The sequence below is a fragment of the Sus scrofa genome, chromosome 9 (assembly GCF_000003025.6).
Source record: "Sus scrofa isolate TJ Tabasco breed Duroc chromosome 9, Sscrofa11.1, whole genome shotgun sequence".
In the NCBI taxonomy this organism is placed as follows: Eukaryota; Metazoa; Chordata; class Mammalia; order Artiodactyla; family Suidae; genus Sus; species Sus scrofa.
In genome coordinates this window covers 41,942,447-41,957,623 of record NC_010451.4, presented here as the reverse complement: position 1 = coordinate 41,957,623, position 15,177 = coordinate 41,942,447, and the positions used below count along the sequence as shown (strand labels likewise).

The 15,177-nt window shown below is 38.4% G+C and overlaps 2 protein-coding genes across 2 annotated transcripts; one reads left to right on the top strand and one right to left on the bottom strand.

Annotated features, from left to right (window-relative positions):
* Positions 1,941-10,543, bottom strand: RBM7 (RNA binding motif protein 7). The gene is made up of 5 exons (XM_003129877.5): positions 9,913-10,543; positions 8,866-9,028; positions 8,023-8,110; positions 5,185-5,275; positions 1,941-3,450 (listed from the first exon to the last, which is right to left on the bottom strand). The coding sequence occupies exons 1-5, from the start codon at positions 10,006-10,008 to the stop codon at positions 3,091-3,093; spliced, it is 798 nt and encodes a 265-aa protein (XP_003129925.1). The 5' UTR covers positions 10,009-10,543; the 3' UTR covers positions 1,941-3,090.
* Positions 10,147-10,800, top strand: C9H11orf71 (chromosome 9 C11orf71 homolog). Its single transcript, XM_003129884.2, has one exon. The coding sequence runs from the start codon at positions 10,347-10,349 to the stop codon at positions 10,722-10,724; it is 378 nt and encodes a 125-aa protein (XP_003129932.1). The 5' UTR covers positions 10,147-10,346; the 3' UTR covers positions 10,725-10,800.

Below are 15,177 nucleotides of genomic sequence, written 5' to 3'. Positions count from 1 at the left end.
ATCTGAGCCTCGTCTGTGATCTATGCCACAGCTCATGGCAGCACCAGATCCTTAACCCAGTGTGATGCCAGTCAGGCTTGTTTCCGCTGAGCCACGATGGGAATGCCTGAAGCAGTTTTTATGCTGGGATGTAATGATGGTTCAGGTTAAGAAATCTGTGCCCAAAGTTTTCTATGTTGAAGCTTTTTTCTTTTGGCCACATCTGCAACAGAGATGGAATCCACACCACTGCAGTAACCAGAGTGACAGTAGTGACCACTGGATCCTTAACCCACTAAGCCATGAGGGAACTCCAAAGCCTCCTTTTTTTATTCAGTCATTTGACAAATGTTCCTTCATACAGTCCTCTGAAACTTACCATGATATATATGCCAGGCACTGGATACTGGGAATTCAATGCTGAAAAAGATGAGGTCCTGGCCTTCATGGAGTTGTCTAGAGAGATACAAATAAATAGAAAATTATAACACAGTTAAAAAAAAAAAAAAAGGCTATGATGAGAAAAATACAGGGCACTATGGGAGTACATGAATTGGTACTTCAACATTATGGTGCTGTTAGAATGAACCTGTTGAGGTAATGATTGCTCATTCTAGGATGATGGCCATCAGCAGAGAGATGAGGCTACACAATATAATTAGAAAGTGATATGAAATGTTCAGATGATTGATTGGAGGTGGGAGTCAAAGATTCTATGAGGGGATCTTAATTTGTTACATATAAGATGGTAAAATAAGGGTCAAGTAAGTTCGAAAAATGCAATTAGGTATAAACATTCTTTACTATAGCACTTGTCAGAAGCTTTACGGTGCCATTGTCACTTTAAGAGAAAGTCAGTCTTAGTACATTTTTAGTAAACATTTGACTACAGAGCCCTGTTATTTTGCAGAACACTTTGTGAGAGTACTTTCATGCAACACACTCTGGGAGAAAACGCTCTCCACAGGAAACAGTCTCTTCCTTTCTACTCCTGCAGCTCCCAGAACCTTGGTGAATTGTCTCACCAGCTGTATTCAGTTCTTTGTCCTATCCCTTTACACAATACATTTATTTAGTTTGGTTACTTTTGACTGGGTGAGACTAAAGTAAAAAAGATTCACTGGAACCTCACAAGGGGTGTCCCAAAAGCCATTAAAAAAGAAAAAGATTATTCTGAACCAGGGACACCTGTGAATCAATATGAATGGATGACCCACAGATAAGTTGCAATAAAGCAGTATTAGTATTTGTTAATATCTACAAATGCTACCAAAAACGTTTTCTTATAGGTAAGACACCTGAAAACAGACTCATGGGAAACAAATCCTTCTACTATTAAATGACTTAAGCCAACAGAAACTTTAAATTTTTTTTTTTTTTTTTTTTTTGGTTTTTAGGGCTGCACCCAAAGTACATAGAAGGCCCCACCCAGGCTAGGGGTCAAATGGGAGCTATAGCTGCTGGCTTACACCACAGCCACAGCAACTGGGGATCTAAGCCACGTCTTCAACCTACACCACAGCTCACGGCAACACTGGATCCTTAACCCACTGAGAGAGACCAGGGATCAAACCCACAACCTCATGGTTACTAGTTGGATTGTTTCTGCTGCACAATGGGAACTCCAGAAACTTTTGATCTTAACACTCTCTAAGCTGAGTAATTGAATAGCTCCATCTACCTGGACAACAAAAAACTACACGCATTTACAAACAGAAAACCAAATGTACAAATTCCTAGAGAGAACTGGGAGAGTAAGTGTCAGAAACATAAACCATGTGTCACTGAAAATTTGATTCTAAAAGTTTAAGTTTGGTATGTACAAAAGGTGTATTCCAGAATGCTCTGAGAACTGATAGTTTTAATACCAGGCAATCATTGAGTGTTGCTAACTTTTTGTGTACAAAGTCCCTAAAGTTAGTGACGTCAAAAAAAAAAAAAAAAAGAAAAGGACACACCCCTCCTTTTTGTTTTCAATATATTAAAAAGCAGTATAGTACAAATGTTGTCAATATTAAAAAGGATCCGAATTTTTCAAGGAATGAATTTTTACAAACAAGTTCTACAATGAAAGGGAAACAGCATCTTAATACATAAAAGTTTTGTTAAACAAGATTTAAAAAATTTTAAATCAGAAAGTGTTTAAGACTAAATTCTTTCAAATATTCAAAAACAAAAAAAGTGACTTGTACAATCTCCATAATAAAATGTGTCCTTTTATACATGTCCTGGGCACTTTGAAAATGTTAAAAATTTTAAAGTTTGAGTGATAGAGGCAGCACGTAAAGGTTTTGTGAACCTTTTCATCCAAAAAGTATATTTTCAGTAGGACATTTTACCATTTTTTCTGACTATGCATTTACATGTTTGTTCTTCCTGAAAAGGGGGATTTACATTAACACTGTATTTTTACTGTAAAAAAATAATTTCAAGATAATTAACTTCCTGAGTCACTTTAGCCATACATCAAACATTAAGATTTAAGGAGCAAATTCTAAGATTTTATAATGAAATAGCATGTGTAGATTTACACATGAATGCTCAATTAGGGTAAAACTTAAGAGCATGTCACAGAACTTACACTTAAGTTCTCTAAGAAGTTAATGATTTATCCCCAAACTTTATACCAAAAAGTTTCCTCAAATGTGAGTAAAATGAATCACTGAAATTACATTTTCTCATTAACAAAATACTGAGTCATTTCAGACTATCAACTTGAATGTTTTCATTATATCCACCAAAATCTGAGTCACTAACAAGAAACTTGCAATACAAAAAGATAACAAATAATTAAAATATTTGTTTCATAATACAACTAATCCATATAATACATCCTTTCCTCAATTGTCTAAAATGATTAGGAATTGTGGCACTTTCTTTTGCATAAAACCCTTTCCTCTTCTTAAAACCCTGAGGTGAAAGGTTATTAATGTAATAAAACTAGAACCACAATTCTTCTCATTTCTGTATGGGACTGGTGTTTTAAAATTTTTATAAAGAAATGTGGCAACTTGTAAAGCTGCTCTATACAGTTTTTTAACAAAACATTCCCAGGCCAACTTAACCAAAAGGGCCTAGAATGACCCTATAAAAACATCATTTGAACACTTGTTAGTGTCGAGATGAGCGCCATTTTCCATCTCTACCACTGTCTCTTCTGTTATCATAGTCATGGCTCCAGCCATCATGATTCCTGTCTTCATAGAAGAAATCATCTCTGTTTCCTCTGTAATGATGGTCAGACCCATGATCTGCGTAACGCTGTTCACGGCTATAATGTCTATCTGCTAGGTAGGGATGAGAATTCTGTCTGACTTTTCGCTGTGACGGTGTATCTTGGCGCCATGGGGAGCTTGAAGACTGGTTGAAAGAATGATTATGGGACTGAACTGATGGCGAAAATCCTGATGGATCCAGGTGTGGAGAACCAAATTTCCCTCCATATGACATCTGTCTCAAAACATTGTTCATCTAAGGGAAGAGAAAAAGAAGGAAATGTCAACAGCAAATATTTCCAGATATCAAAGTCAATATATATCTGGCCATGGTTAGCCAAACACAATAATAGAAAACCAAAATCACTCTTTGCCTAGATGGATCTTAAGTTAAACACAACTAAAAGTAGTACAATACAATAGCTTTATCCATTCCAATATATGTCTACAAGATATTTGTTTTTATGGGTTTTTTTTGGGGGGGGTCCCCTGTCTACAAGATATTTGTACAGAATTACTGCTCTTTGCCCTCCAGAACACAATTCAGAAGGGAAGAAGTCATACAAAGTGACTGTAATGTAAATTACTGCATGATGAACACATTAAGAGCCACAAGCTCACTATCATTAGGAAGAGTCTAATGAGGGTGACATATGATCTGAGTATTCAAAGTATGGATGGAGTATTTAAGGAAAAACATTTTAAGGGGGAATTATGTCAAAGAAAGAAAACTGCACAAACAATAGGGAAACAGAATAGGTTCATAGAACAGCAAGTAATTCTAAGACAGGTTATACATCTCATGAGCAGTGACTAATGGATGGTAAGCTACAAAGGTTTACTGGAACCAGATGATGGGGCTAAAAACCAGATGATGGGGGTAAAAACACAAGGCTAGAGAATTCTAACTTTGTCTTGCAAACAATGAAAAGTCAAACAGCCAGGAGGATAAGCAAAACAGAGTTCTAATAGTAATTTTGAAGTGGTGTACGACATGGACTAATGAGAAGAAAACAGAGACAAGTAGTAAATGACTAGACCAGTGGTTCCCAAATTCTGTTTATGGACAGACATTAACCAATGCTGATTTTTTTTAATGGTCTATAGCAAAATGAGAAAAATAATGTTTATAAAAGATGATATCCCTTTATACTGGCCTCTCAATTTTATTTTATTTCACTCTTAGAGATCACAAGCCAAGATTGTGATTTAGGTAAAGAAAACAAAAAGGAAGAGATGAATGTAAGAAAAGGAAAAAGAAGTTCCTGTTGTGGCACAGCGGAAACGAAATCTGACTAGTATCCCTGAGGATCCCGGCCTTGCTCAGTGCATCAGGGATCTGCCGTTGCCGTGAGCTATAGTGTAGGTCACAACTTGGATCCCGAGTTGCTGTGGCTGTGGAGTAACTTGACTCCTAGCCTGGGACTGTCCACATGCCTCGAATGCGGCCTAAAAAGCAAAAAAAAAAAAAAAAAAGAAAGAAAAAAAAGAAAAAAAGAAAAAGAAAAAAATGAAGGATCTGGAGACTGATCAAAGACAAAGATGAAATAGCAAAAGATACCTAAGAAAGTATTCTTGGTGCTATTATTACAGAAAAACATGTGAAGTTCAAAAGGAAGCTGGTCTAAAAGACTCCAATATATTAAAGTATTAATACTAAGTATTAAAGATAGTATGTGATAAGAAGTTACTCAGCACAGCTTACAAGAACATTAGAGAATGAGTTTCCAAAATGCGCAATACACACACACACACCCTCAATACCAACAATGCTTAAAGAAAGTTACAAATCTGAGATGTAATTCTTCTACTTATCTTCAGTCTTCTAAATATATATTTCAGCTCAATGTAAACCAAAATGAGTGATCAATCTACAAAGATCATGCTGGTCTAACTAAAATTTAAGAAATTATTTTAAGAAAATTTCATTAAGAACGAATATTTTAACTATGATTTTTTTTTAGCAACTCAAGTTGAAAAATTAACCTACCACTGCTTGTCTCTGAAAATTTTCTGAACAAGAGAAAGATCTCTGAAGTATCTGTGTTGATGGAGTCATATTATCCACCGTTCTTTCGTACCTGCAAAAAATAAGAAAACCAACATATAATCATTTATCCAATGTTTACTACATACCAATCATGAGCAAGACCTAGTCCTCATAGGTTGGAATGAACAAGACCAACAACAACAACAAAATAAATAAATAAAAACAACAACAACAACAACAACAAAACAAGACCAACAAGGTATCTGCTCTCATGGAGCTGGGGTAAGGATTCAGACAATAAGACAATTTCATACGGTTACAATGACAGGGGAATAAATGACTAGAGAGCAAGTTAAAGTGAGAGAGAAGGGGTTCTATTTTAGCTTGACTAGTCAGGGATGGCCTTTCTAAAAAGGACATACTTTAAGTGAGAGCTGAACAAAATTGTGTGGAGGTTAACATATTCCAGCTGAGGGAAGGACTAGGGTGAGCAAACCACAGCCTGTGGGCCAAGGCCAGGTGGTCTAAACAAAGTTTTATTGGAATACAGTCAAATTCTTTAGTTATAGTACTATATGTGTGGTGCTATAATGGCAGAGAAGAAACTTCATAGGCATGCAAAATTCAAAATATCAACTGCCTGGCTCTTTATAGAAAAAAATGCATCAATCCCTGGGCTAGCCCAAAGGCCTAGACTGATAACTAAAGTGAAAAAGATTTGATCGATTAAACATATCTGGTGGGGGAAACAGAAGACATAAAGGACAAAATTCAGGATTTTGGCTTGAGCTATAAAACCTTTAATGAGACAGGAAAGAATAGGTTTTAGGGAGTAAAGAATTAAGAGTTCTGTAACATATTAATTTTAAGGATTTAAACCTTATTCCTTATTTCCTAAAGAGGTAACCTGCTCTACAGAAAAACTCAGAAAAGGGTTTAAATTAATTCTACTTTAAAATATGCCTCTGGGGAGTTCCCATTGTGACTCAGTGGGTTACAAACCTAACTAATATGCATGAGGATGCAGGTTTAATTCCTGGCCTTGGGTTCAATCCCTGGTCTTGTTCACTGGGTAGTGGGTTAAGGATCGGAGTTGCCTGAGCTGTGGTGCTCAGCTTGGATCCTGAGTTGCTGCGGCATAGGCCGGCAGCTGTAGCTCTGATTCAGCCCCTAGCCTGGGAACTTTCCAATGCTGCAGGTGTGGTCCTTAAAAAAAAAAAAAAAAAAAAAAAAAAAAAAAAAAAGAGCAGTACGCCTTTGGAATCAAATCACCAATTGATTTATCTTATAGTTAACATCTTTTTCTGTGGGATTTTCCTAAATTGGATTATATATCTGTACGCTAAGGGAGTCAAATTTTACTTAGAGTATAAAAATCATGTACACTCTAGCCTTTGATTAAAACTAAAGTATTTACTTGTGTATTTTCCCCCCAAGAATTTCTAAGAGGGGTTACAAACTTTTTTCTTCCACCTAAGACATCTTCTGAGATTCTATAAAGTAGTTAAAGGTGCTTCAAATTCCAACTGTACTGAAAAGCATATAAACACAATGTCAGCTGGCAAGAAAAGATACCAAAAGTGTACCCCTTGCACATTATTGCTTCCTTACAATTTCACCTTCCAAAATCTTTTCCCATCTACCCACTTCTCTCCAGCTCTTGGCAGCACCTTAATTCAAACCATCAACCTCAGTCCACTAACTTCTTTGCCACTAATACCAATACCCTGATACCTATAGCTTCCTAACTGGTCTTTCTATTTTTGGTCTATCTTGTCCCCTACAATTCTCTTCCAGTGCAACAAAGAAATTCACTAAAATCTAAACCTGTTCCTCTTACTATCCTACCGAAAACCTCTTAATGTCTTCCTACTGTTCCTAGGGTGAAATTTCAAAACCCTAATTATGGCCTATAAGAAAGACCCTATATGATCTGGCCTCTACCTACTCTACCGAGATTATCTACTACTCTCCATTTTTCATTCATTATGATCTAGATACACTGGCTTCTTTCAGGTCCTCATTCACTTGTATCATCTCTCCATGTTAAAACTTTCTAAACACTTTCTACCCAATCACACTGCCTGGGCTTGAAAACAAGCCCAATGCTTGAAGAAGTTAAGAATAATCCTTACCTCATAAGATTGCTGTGAGGAATAATGTGAAATCATAATGCTAAGGACTTGGTGAAGTACCTAACATATAACGGGTATTTGCTAACTCTTTCTTGATGAAGCCTATTATGACTGATAACTAGCTCTATGGACATAACCAGGAAAAAACTGTCCCTGGTAAAATAACCTCCACAAAGAAAATAAAATTACTTGGGGATTTTAGAGAGCATTCAAATCAACTCCTCTTCCTTACAAATGTAAAGACAGGACCAGAGAAATGAGACTAGGTTAAGATTACACAACTGCTAGAAAAAGATGGAGAATCCAATTCTATTAACTTAGTCCAATAGTATGTTTACTAATACGTATTTTTAAACTGCAAGCAATAACCAATTAGTGGTCATAAAACTAACGTGAATTAAAAAATAAAACAGTAGCAAGGGTAAGTAATGTTGAGAAATTTCGTTTCAGTTATATACACATACATTAGTGTGGGTATGTCTTTACAAATGAACATAAATATAGGTGTATATGTATCCATTTTAAAAGAACTATATATAATGGGAAAATATATATACATATATATATAGTCCAACAGCAAATAATTCAGCAGAAGAATAAAAAGCATAAAGAAGGAAATCACTAACTATGTGCTCTGAGATCACTACCTAAAAAAAAAAAAAAATCCCTGATAATGATTTTAACAATAGGTGAGAAATATTACCTGCTAGGAGATGTGGAAGTAGGACTTGAATTTCCAACATGATGCTGGGGATATGACAAACTGACCTCTTGTGAGGCATGGCTACTTCCTAAAATGAAATAATAGGAGAAATTCTTACTGATAGAAAATTTAACTTGAAATATCATCTCCCTCAGCCCTATCACTCCGAAAAGGTAGACACAGTTAAAAGAGAAAAACTCAGATTTCAGTAGACCATTTTATAGTTCATCAGAGTTAAAATTATAAGTGTTTAATACCAGATATATCCAAAACCAAGAGTTTCAAATAAGGTACTATCCAATGTATAAACACATAATCTGGCCATGATCTTGTGATCCCCACACTAAACTGTAAGACTGAGTACAAAGAAAGTTTCATCCTCACATAATGATCAAAAATTTTAGAAGTTAATTACAAAGCAGCCAAGGGAAATAATCCTTGCTCTTTTCAGAGCACGAACCCAAACTCAAGTCATTCTAACAAAGTTTATGTTCTTTTCACAAACCCAAACTGAAATTTTAAACTCATTTTTTTAATTGTTAAAGTATCACTGATTTACAATGTTGTGCCAATTTCTGCTATACAGCAAAGTGACCCAGTCATACCTATATGTATTCTTTTTCTTGTATTATTTAAGCTCATTTTAAAATTATAACTTTTAAAATCCATATTGTCAGTGTTATTATCAATGTCAATTCCCATTTTCAGGAATATATATAGTTTACTATTCACAAAGCTTAAAGCATTTTAATCCAAAAAGAAGTTATTTAAAACTGAATAAGAAAATTTAAAAAACAAAGCAGTAAACAACCTCCCTCCCAAACCTCATCAGTGAATAGTTACCTGATCTAAACTGAATTTTGATGGGCCTTCCAAAAAGTTTTATTCCATTAAGGAGATTCATTGCATAAGGAACAGATACTTCATGTTTGAAATTCACAAATGCAAATTGCTTCGGTTTTCCATCTTTATCTTTTGGAATTTTCACTTTTATTACAGGCCCAGCCTACAGACAAAACAAACAAACAAAGTGTTCAGAATTTTCAATAAAGCAATTTCAGGAAAATACTCAATATTTACAAAGTTTAAAAAATTAAAAAATGTAACCAGGAACTGTAAAAAAATTGGATACACATAGATTCCCATCTCGGTCAAAGATCCTATAGACATGAATGAAAATTAGATTAACTTATTTGTGGGGGAGGGAGCCCATAAGGATCTGGTAACCCAATCACTGAATTTACATTTCGCAGCATTTTAACCGGGCGACCAACATCCTTCATTTTCCCGCTGCATAGAAACTAACGGTTATTGTGAGCAAAAGAAAGTAGTTTTCTTGGATTAAAAATTACTTTTATATTGATCAGTCAAACGTTACCACTTGTTGGAGGATAGAGCTGGAGGGAACAGGATTAACACATAATACCGATTTTAAAACACGACAATGCTGCTTTCCTATGGAGTATCTATGAGTCTATCTTTGCTGCAAACTTTGTAAGAAACTTCAGGGGCAAAAGGGTACTGACAAGGATAGCGAAATGTAATTTACAAGAGGAAAAAGCAAAAAGAAGAGGAAACGCGCAGCTCTGTGACGGACCCATACATACGAGGTCACTTAGAAGCCCTGAATCTCTACAAGGGGAATGCTTAATTGAGGAACCCTCCACGACCTTTAGCCATCACTTCGGCCAGAACTAGGCAGGGATCTTCTAATAAAGTGACACTAAGCGAGAGCCTCACTTTCTAAGCGCGACCTCCACCTTCAACCAGCCCACCTGTCGGGTGCCGGGACTGAACGTCCCGCTGGCACCGAGAAAGCTGAGACGGCCGTTGGGCCGGGCCCTACACAGGCCGGAAAACGAAAGGAAAAGGCTGATCCCAGCCGCTTACCTGGTGGAAAAGCTCAAAAAGAAGCTCCTCTGTCACCTTCGTCTCAAGGTTGCCCACAAAGAGCGTGCGATCTGCTTCGGCTGCCGCCGCCCCCATCTCAGCGTCGCCCCCTCCCGAAAAAGGCCGAAGGGTCGCCGCCGGCGCACCCACTGCGCACTCTCAGAAACCCCACGTCCTCGCGCTTTGTGGCGTCACGGACGTAAACGTCAATCACGCCGGCTCTCAGTGGCGTCGACGTGCTCTGACGAACTGCGCACGCTCGCGAGAAGAGCGCTTGGTAGAGGCAGTTTCTTGATCAGCTGCTGCAGTGATGGCTTCCGGCGCGGTCAGACTCCGCGGGCAGGACCGGCTGGACTGATCTGCGGAGTCGCGAGGGCGCGAGGGCCTGCCCTGACCGAGGGACGTAACGCAAATACTGCAGGCAGTGTTTGAAAATGGCCCTGTCCTCCGGCGATCAGAGGAGCAGGAGTGGCTACCATTCTTTCCACGGCGACCTCAGCTCTGCGGCCTTAGCTTTGGCGATGGTCTCTGGGGACAGCTTCCTCGTTACCAGGCCTGAGGCTATTCTTCCAGAACTTCCTCGGCCGGCTATGCGAATAAACGCCCGGACCGAGAGCCGTCGGGCACCTACTGGTGGCCAGAGCCCTGCCCGCTTTATAAAGGGCCGGGAACCTGATGGGCGGAGCCGGAGCCGTCAGGCCAGATTCTCACCGTACCCTGCCCCAGAGGTGAAACTCGATCTCCTGAGAAGTGTCCTGCAACAACGTCTGGTGGCACTTGGAGGTGTAATTGCAGCCCGTCTCTCGGCCTAAGACGAACACCTCCCTCCGCCCCGCCCCCCGCCCCCCGCCCCCATTAGCTTGTGAACAAGGCTTCTCTCAAATCCTTTCTTGGTGCAACCGAAGTCTTTATTTTTAATTAGGGACGTCTTTTCATTTCACTATAAAAATAGGTAGGAGTCCTGTTACGCCAGCCTAGCAGGAAGGAACAGTTTTTAATTAATTCAGATGGTTTTAAGCAGCCGTGATAATTGATTGGATCAGAAGGACTGATAATTGGATCAGCAGGGCGGAAGTAGCAGAGAGTTTTTGAGGTAGTCACAAACCTGGCAGTTTTTCCTACCTTGAAACTTGAAATTCTGAGTTTCCTTAACTGCCTCCGTTTCTACCACAGACTGTTCCCTTGATCTTTAGTGCTGTTAGTTTGTTACTCTGGCTTATCCTTCCGCCTGTAGCCCAACACTTCATCCTATCATATGGTCCTTAACACTTTCTTCCATCCCCTCCACTTTTTCTCAAGAAGTATCTACAAACTTCAATCACAACCATACTAAAACAACAAAAATGAAACCTAAACCTTGCTAATCTGTCAGATAATTTTTTTTTCTTCTTAGGGCCACACCAGCAACGGATGTTCCTAGACTAGGGGTCTAAACAGAGCTGCAGCTGCCTATGCCACAGCAATGCCAGAGCTAATCGGCGTTTGCGACATACACCACAGCTCACTGGCAATGCCAGATCCTTTACCCACTGAGCAAGGCCAGGAATCCAACCCTAATCCTCATGGGTACTAATCGGGTTGGTTACCGCTGAGCAACAACTGGAACTCCTACTCTTTCAAATTAGTGAACTAACTTATAACTTCTCAATTTGTTGAGATTCCAAATGAATTTTTACACTTACATTTCTCATTTTATTGTATTCAATCCCAGCTTTCTTAATCTCAATCTGTTGTCCCAAAATATACAAAAAAAAAAAAAGATTGGAAACCTTCATCTTAATAGGCTCATATTATGAAGCTGCTCATTTATTTACTCCAGCATTTTTCTTAAGCTTTCTTGTCTTTTCCTTTTCAACCATTCAACAATATTTGAAGATCTTTACAGCGCTAAGCACAGTGGATAAACTTTACATAGTCCTGCTATCAAGGAAATAAAGGAGTGTACTCTAGATGAAGAGGCTAATCAATCAATAGGTAATCACTACACTGGACTGTTTATTAGGTGCTGTGGGGTGCAATGCAGTGCAGTGATGAGAATAAGCCATCCTTGCAATGGCTTTCCATAGTATTGCACTACCCTGATTCTTCTCTTAACTGGCTAGTGATTCTATCTGTAGCTTTTTTTGTTGTCTTAACCATATATTTCCCAAGGTTTAAAGGAAGGTATTGGGAGAAAGTTAGTGGGTTTTGTTTAAGTTCTAACTCCTTATGTAAGCAGGTGGTCTAGCTTTTTCCCATTGGAATCTTGTCTGTAATCATGTTCAGATAAAGCTTGACAAGCCAGGGAGCTTTCCTAAGAAAGTGACTGGAAGTGAGAAGTCTGGAAACCTAGTCATAAGAAAAATGTTTGAAATAATAATAATAGATTGGAGTTCCTGTCGTGGCTCAGTGGTTAATGAATCCGACTAGAAACCATGAGGTTGCAGGTTAAATCTCTCACCTTGCTCAGTGGGTTAAGGATTCGGTCTTGCCCTGAGCAGTGGAGTCGCAGACACGGCTCAGATCTGGCGTTGCTGTAGCTGTGGTGTAGGCCTGCAGCAATAGCTCCAATTAAGACCCCTAGCCTGGGAACCTCCATATGCTGCAGGTGAGGCCCTAGAATAGACAAATAATAATGATAATAGATACATTTTATTGAGTGCCATGTGCAAGGCAGAGTGCTAGGAGCTTTTATTTATTGTTTATTCAGATATTTATTGAAACATATTCTGTTCTTCCTACTATGTGTGCTAGGTACTTAGAAGAAAGTAATGAACAAGACAGACAAGGTCTCTGCCATTACAGAGCTTTATATATGTCATTTGCTTCTCACAACAGCCCATAACAAAGGTATTATACTTTTGTTTTATTGCCAAGAAACCGAGACACAAAGAAATGAAGTAAACTTTCCAAGGTCATACAGCTAGTAAATGATAGAGCCTTGAAGCCATTCAACCCAGGTTCCTCATTTGAACCATATAACACAAAAAAATGAGTGATTATTTTCTCAATTCTCCTAAAGATAGTATATAACTAAGAGTATTTTAGATATCCAAAAAGAAGTGAATAATATACGATGGACGCTTTTGGCTTGGTATTATGATAACCTGTGGTTGAAAAAGAATCCCAAACCTATGGCTAAGAGTTTTAGATTGGAGAAAAATAATACAATCAAGGCTGAAGGTAAGAAGGATTTTCATAAAACTTAGAGATGCCTAATAATGGAAAATATCACCTCACAAGGTAATGAATTAACCGTGCAAAGTTCAGATAGATGCTAAATCCTGTCAATTAAAAAGAACTCCAGTTCTTTCCCACTTAATCTTTAATTCTATACTTTCAATTTTAAACTTGGTTAAAATTGAAAATGGAGAATTGGGTGAGAAGAGAAAAGTGAAGTTTGGTCCATAAGCTGACCACACTTATCTTGGGAGGGAAAGAGGGGACTATCAATTATGCTGAGGCAACAGGCATAAATAGGGCTGTCCTAGGCAGGCCAGCTGGGTCACATAACTCTAGGAGATGGAACAACATTAATACAGCTTTGGCTCATATTCCTTATCTTCAGGGAAAGAAGGCTGAGATTTGTACATGAAGGAACAAAAGTTTGGCATAAATGTGCACAAAAGCACACAAGAGGAGGACCCAGTGGGAATGATGTAATTTCTGTTCGTTCTTGCATAGGGTCCTCAGGAGTAGAGCTTTGATTGAGTGATAATGTAAAAGAAAATTCTTGTTTTGTTTGACAAGAGGAGGACCTGTTCACATAAATTCTCCATTGTTTTAAATCTGAGCCAATGGCTGCCTAAATTCTCCTTGTTATTAACATCTGCCCTAGTGTCCAAGTTATATCTTCCTGAAGTCACAAAGACTATTGTGGAAGCAAGGATCAAAATAAACCTCTTCAGATGAAATTACCTGAAGCAGGGACAGCTGAGTTTGCGTAAGAGCAGTCCATGTCATTAAAAAACCATGTTTACAAAATGAATTTTAATATCACCAATTAACATCACTATGCTGTCCTAAAATGAATTTTCTAAGAGTAATACAAAAAATAGTCCCCCAAATTAGTACTTCCATAAGGATTTTTTTCTTCGTTTCTTTTCACAGCCATACCTGCATCATATGGAAGTTCCTGTGCTAAGGGTCAAATAGGGTGAGATCCAAGCCGCATCTTCAACCTATGCAGCAGCTTGTGGCAATGCCAGATCCTTAACCCACGGAAGAGGGCCAGGGATCCAATCCCAAATCCTCACAGACACTATGTCTTGTTCTTAACACACTGAGCCACAATAGGAACGTCCCATAAGTTTTTTGTTTATTTATTTATTTATAAATTTTTGCTTTTTAGGGCCGCACCTGTGACATATGGAAGTTCCCAGACTAGAAGTCAAATCAGAGCTACAGCTGCGGGGCCTACATCACAGCCACAGCATCTCGGGATCTGAGCCACATCTGCGACCTATACCACAGCTCACTGCAATGCCAGACCCTTAACCCATTGAGCAAAGCCAGGGATGGAACCCATATCTCCATGGACACCAGTCAGGTTCATTACCAGTGAGGCACAAGGGCAACTCCCCCCATAAGTCTTTTAAAATCCATGGTAACTTCATTTTTGTTTTTATTGCCACTTGTTTATTATATCCTACTAAGCAACTGACAAGTATGTGTTGAAGTCCTAGTAGAATATTTACTCCCTCTACTCACTGGCACTAAAACTCTTAAAAAGAATGCCTTTGGGGTGTATAGGGGGGAAAAAAAAGGATTCCAAGGAGACTGTTTCCCTCAATAGCCAAATTTGGTGCTAAGCTTAACTCTAAAAGGGTAACTTGGCAGGAAGAAAAGAAAGAAAAGACGGAAAGTTGTATGGGAGGGAAGAATAGACTTCTAATAGTCAGAGACTTAAGTGTATTTTGAGCAAAATTAATTGCCTTTTATTCCTTTGATGAATCTGCCTAGATCCCACTCAAGTGCAGTTTTTAATCTTCCCAATTTCCATGAAAAGTACTCTCATTTTCCTAGCTAACCAGATGTGTATATTTGAATACCAATGACTCCATATGGCCTATTTCCTATCTTTATTGCCTATGTCCATTCAGTTGCAAAGACTAGCTCATTTTAAATTCACAATGTTTTTATATTAGGTTTCTATATGTATTTTTTTTCATTACCTGGACTGTATCTGCCTGGACATCTAGCCTGTTTTATACAGTCTCTCTACTGCATCCTAAATGTATATAACTCCAGACTAATAAGCCTAGAGCATATCTCTAATCATATGGT

Bases quoted from the DNA above. Each gene is read 5' to 3' on its own strand.
- C9H11orf71 (XM_003129884.2), top strand. From the start codon at position 10,347: ATGGCCCTGTCCTCCGGCGATCAGAGGAGCAGGAGTGGCTACCATTCT.
- RBM7 (XM_003129877.5), bottom strand. From the start codon at position 10,008: ATGGGGGCGGCGGCAGCCGAAGCAGATCGCACGCTCTTTGTGGGCAAC. The intron at 9,029-9,912 runs GTAAGCGGCTGG...TTTTGTCTGTAG, and splicing joins TTTTTGAGCTTTTCCACCAG to GCTGGGCCTGTAATAAAAGT. The intron at 3,451-5,184 runs GTAGGTTAATTT...CTCTTCCCTTAG, and splicing joins ATTTTCAGAGACAAGCAGTG to ATGAACAATGTTTTGAGACA.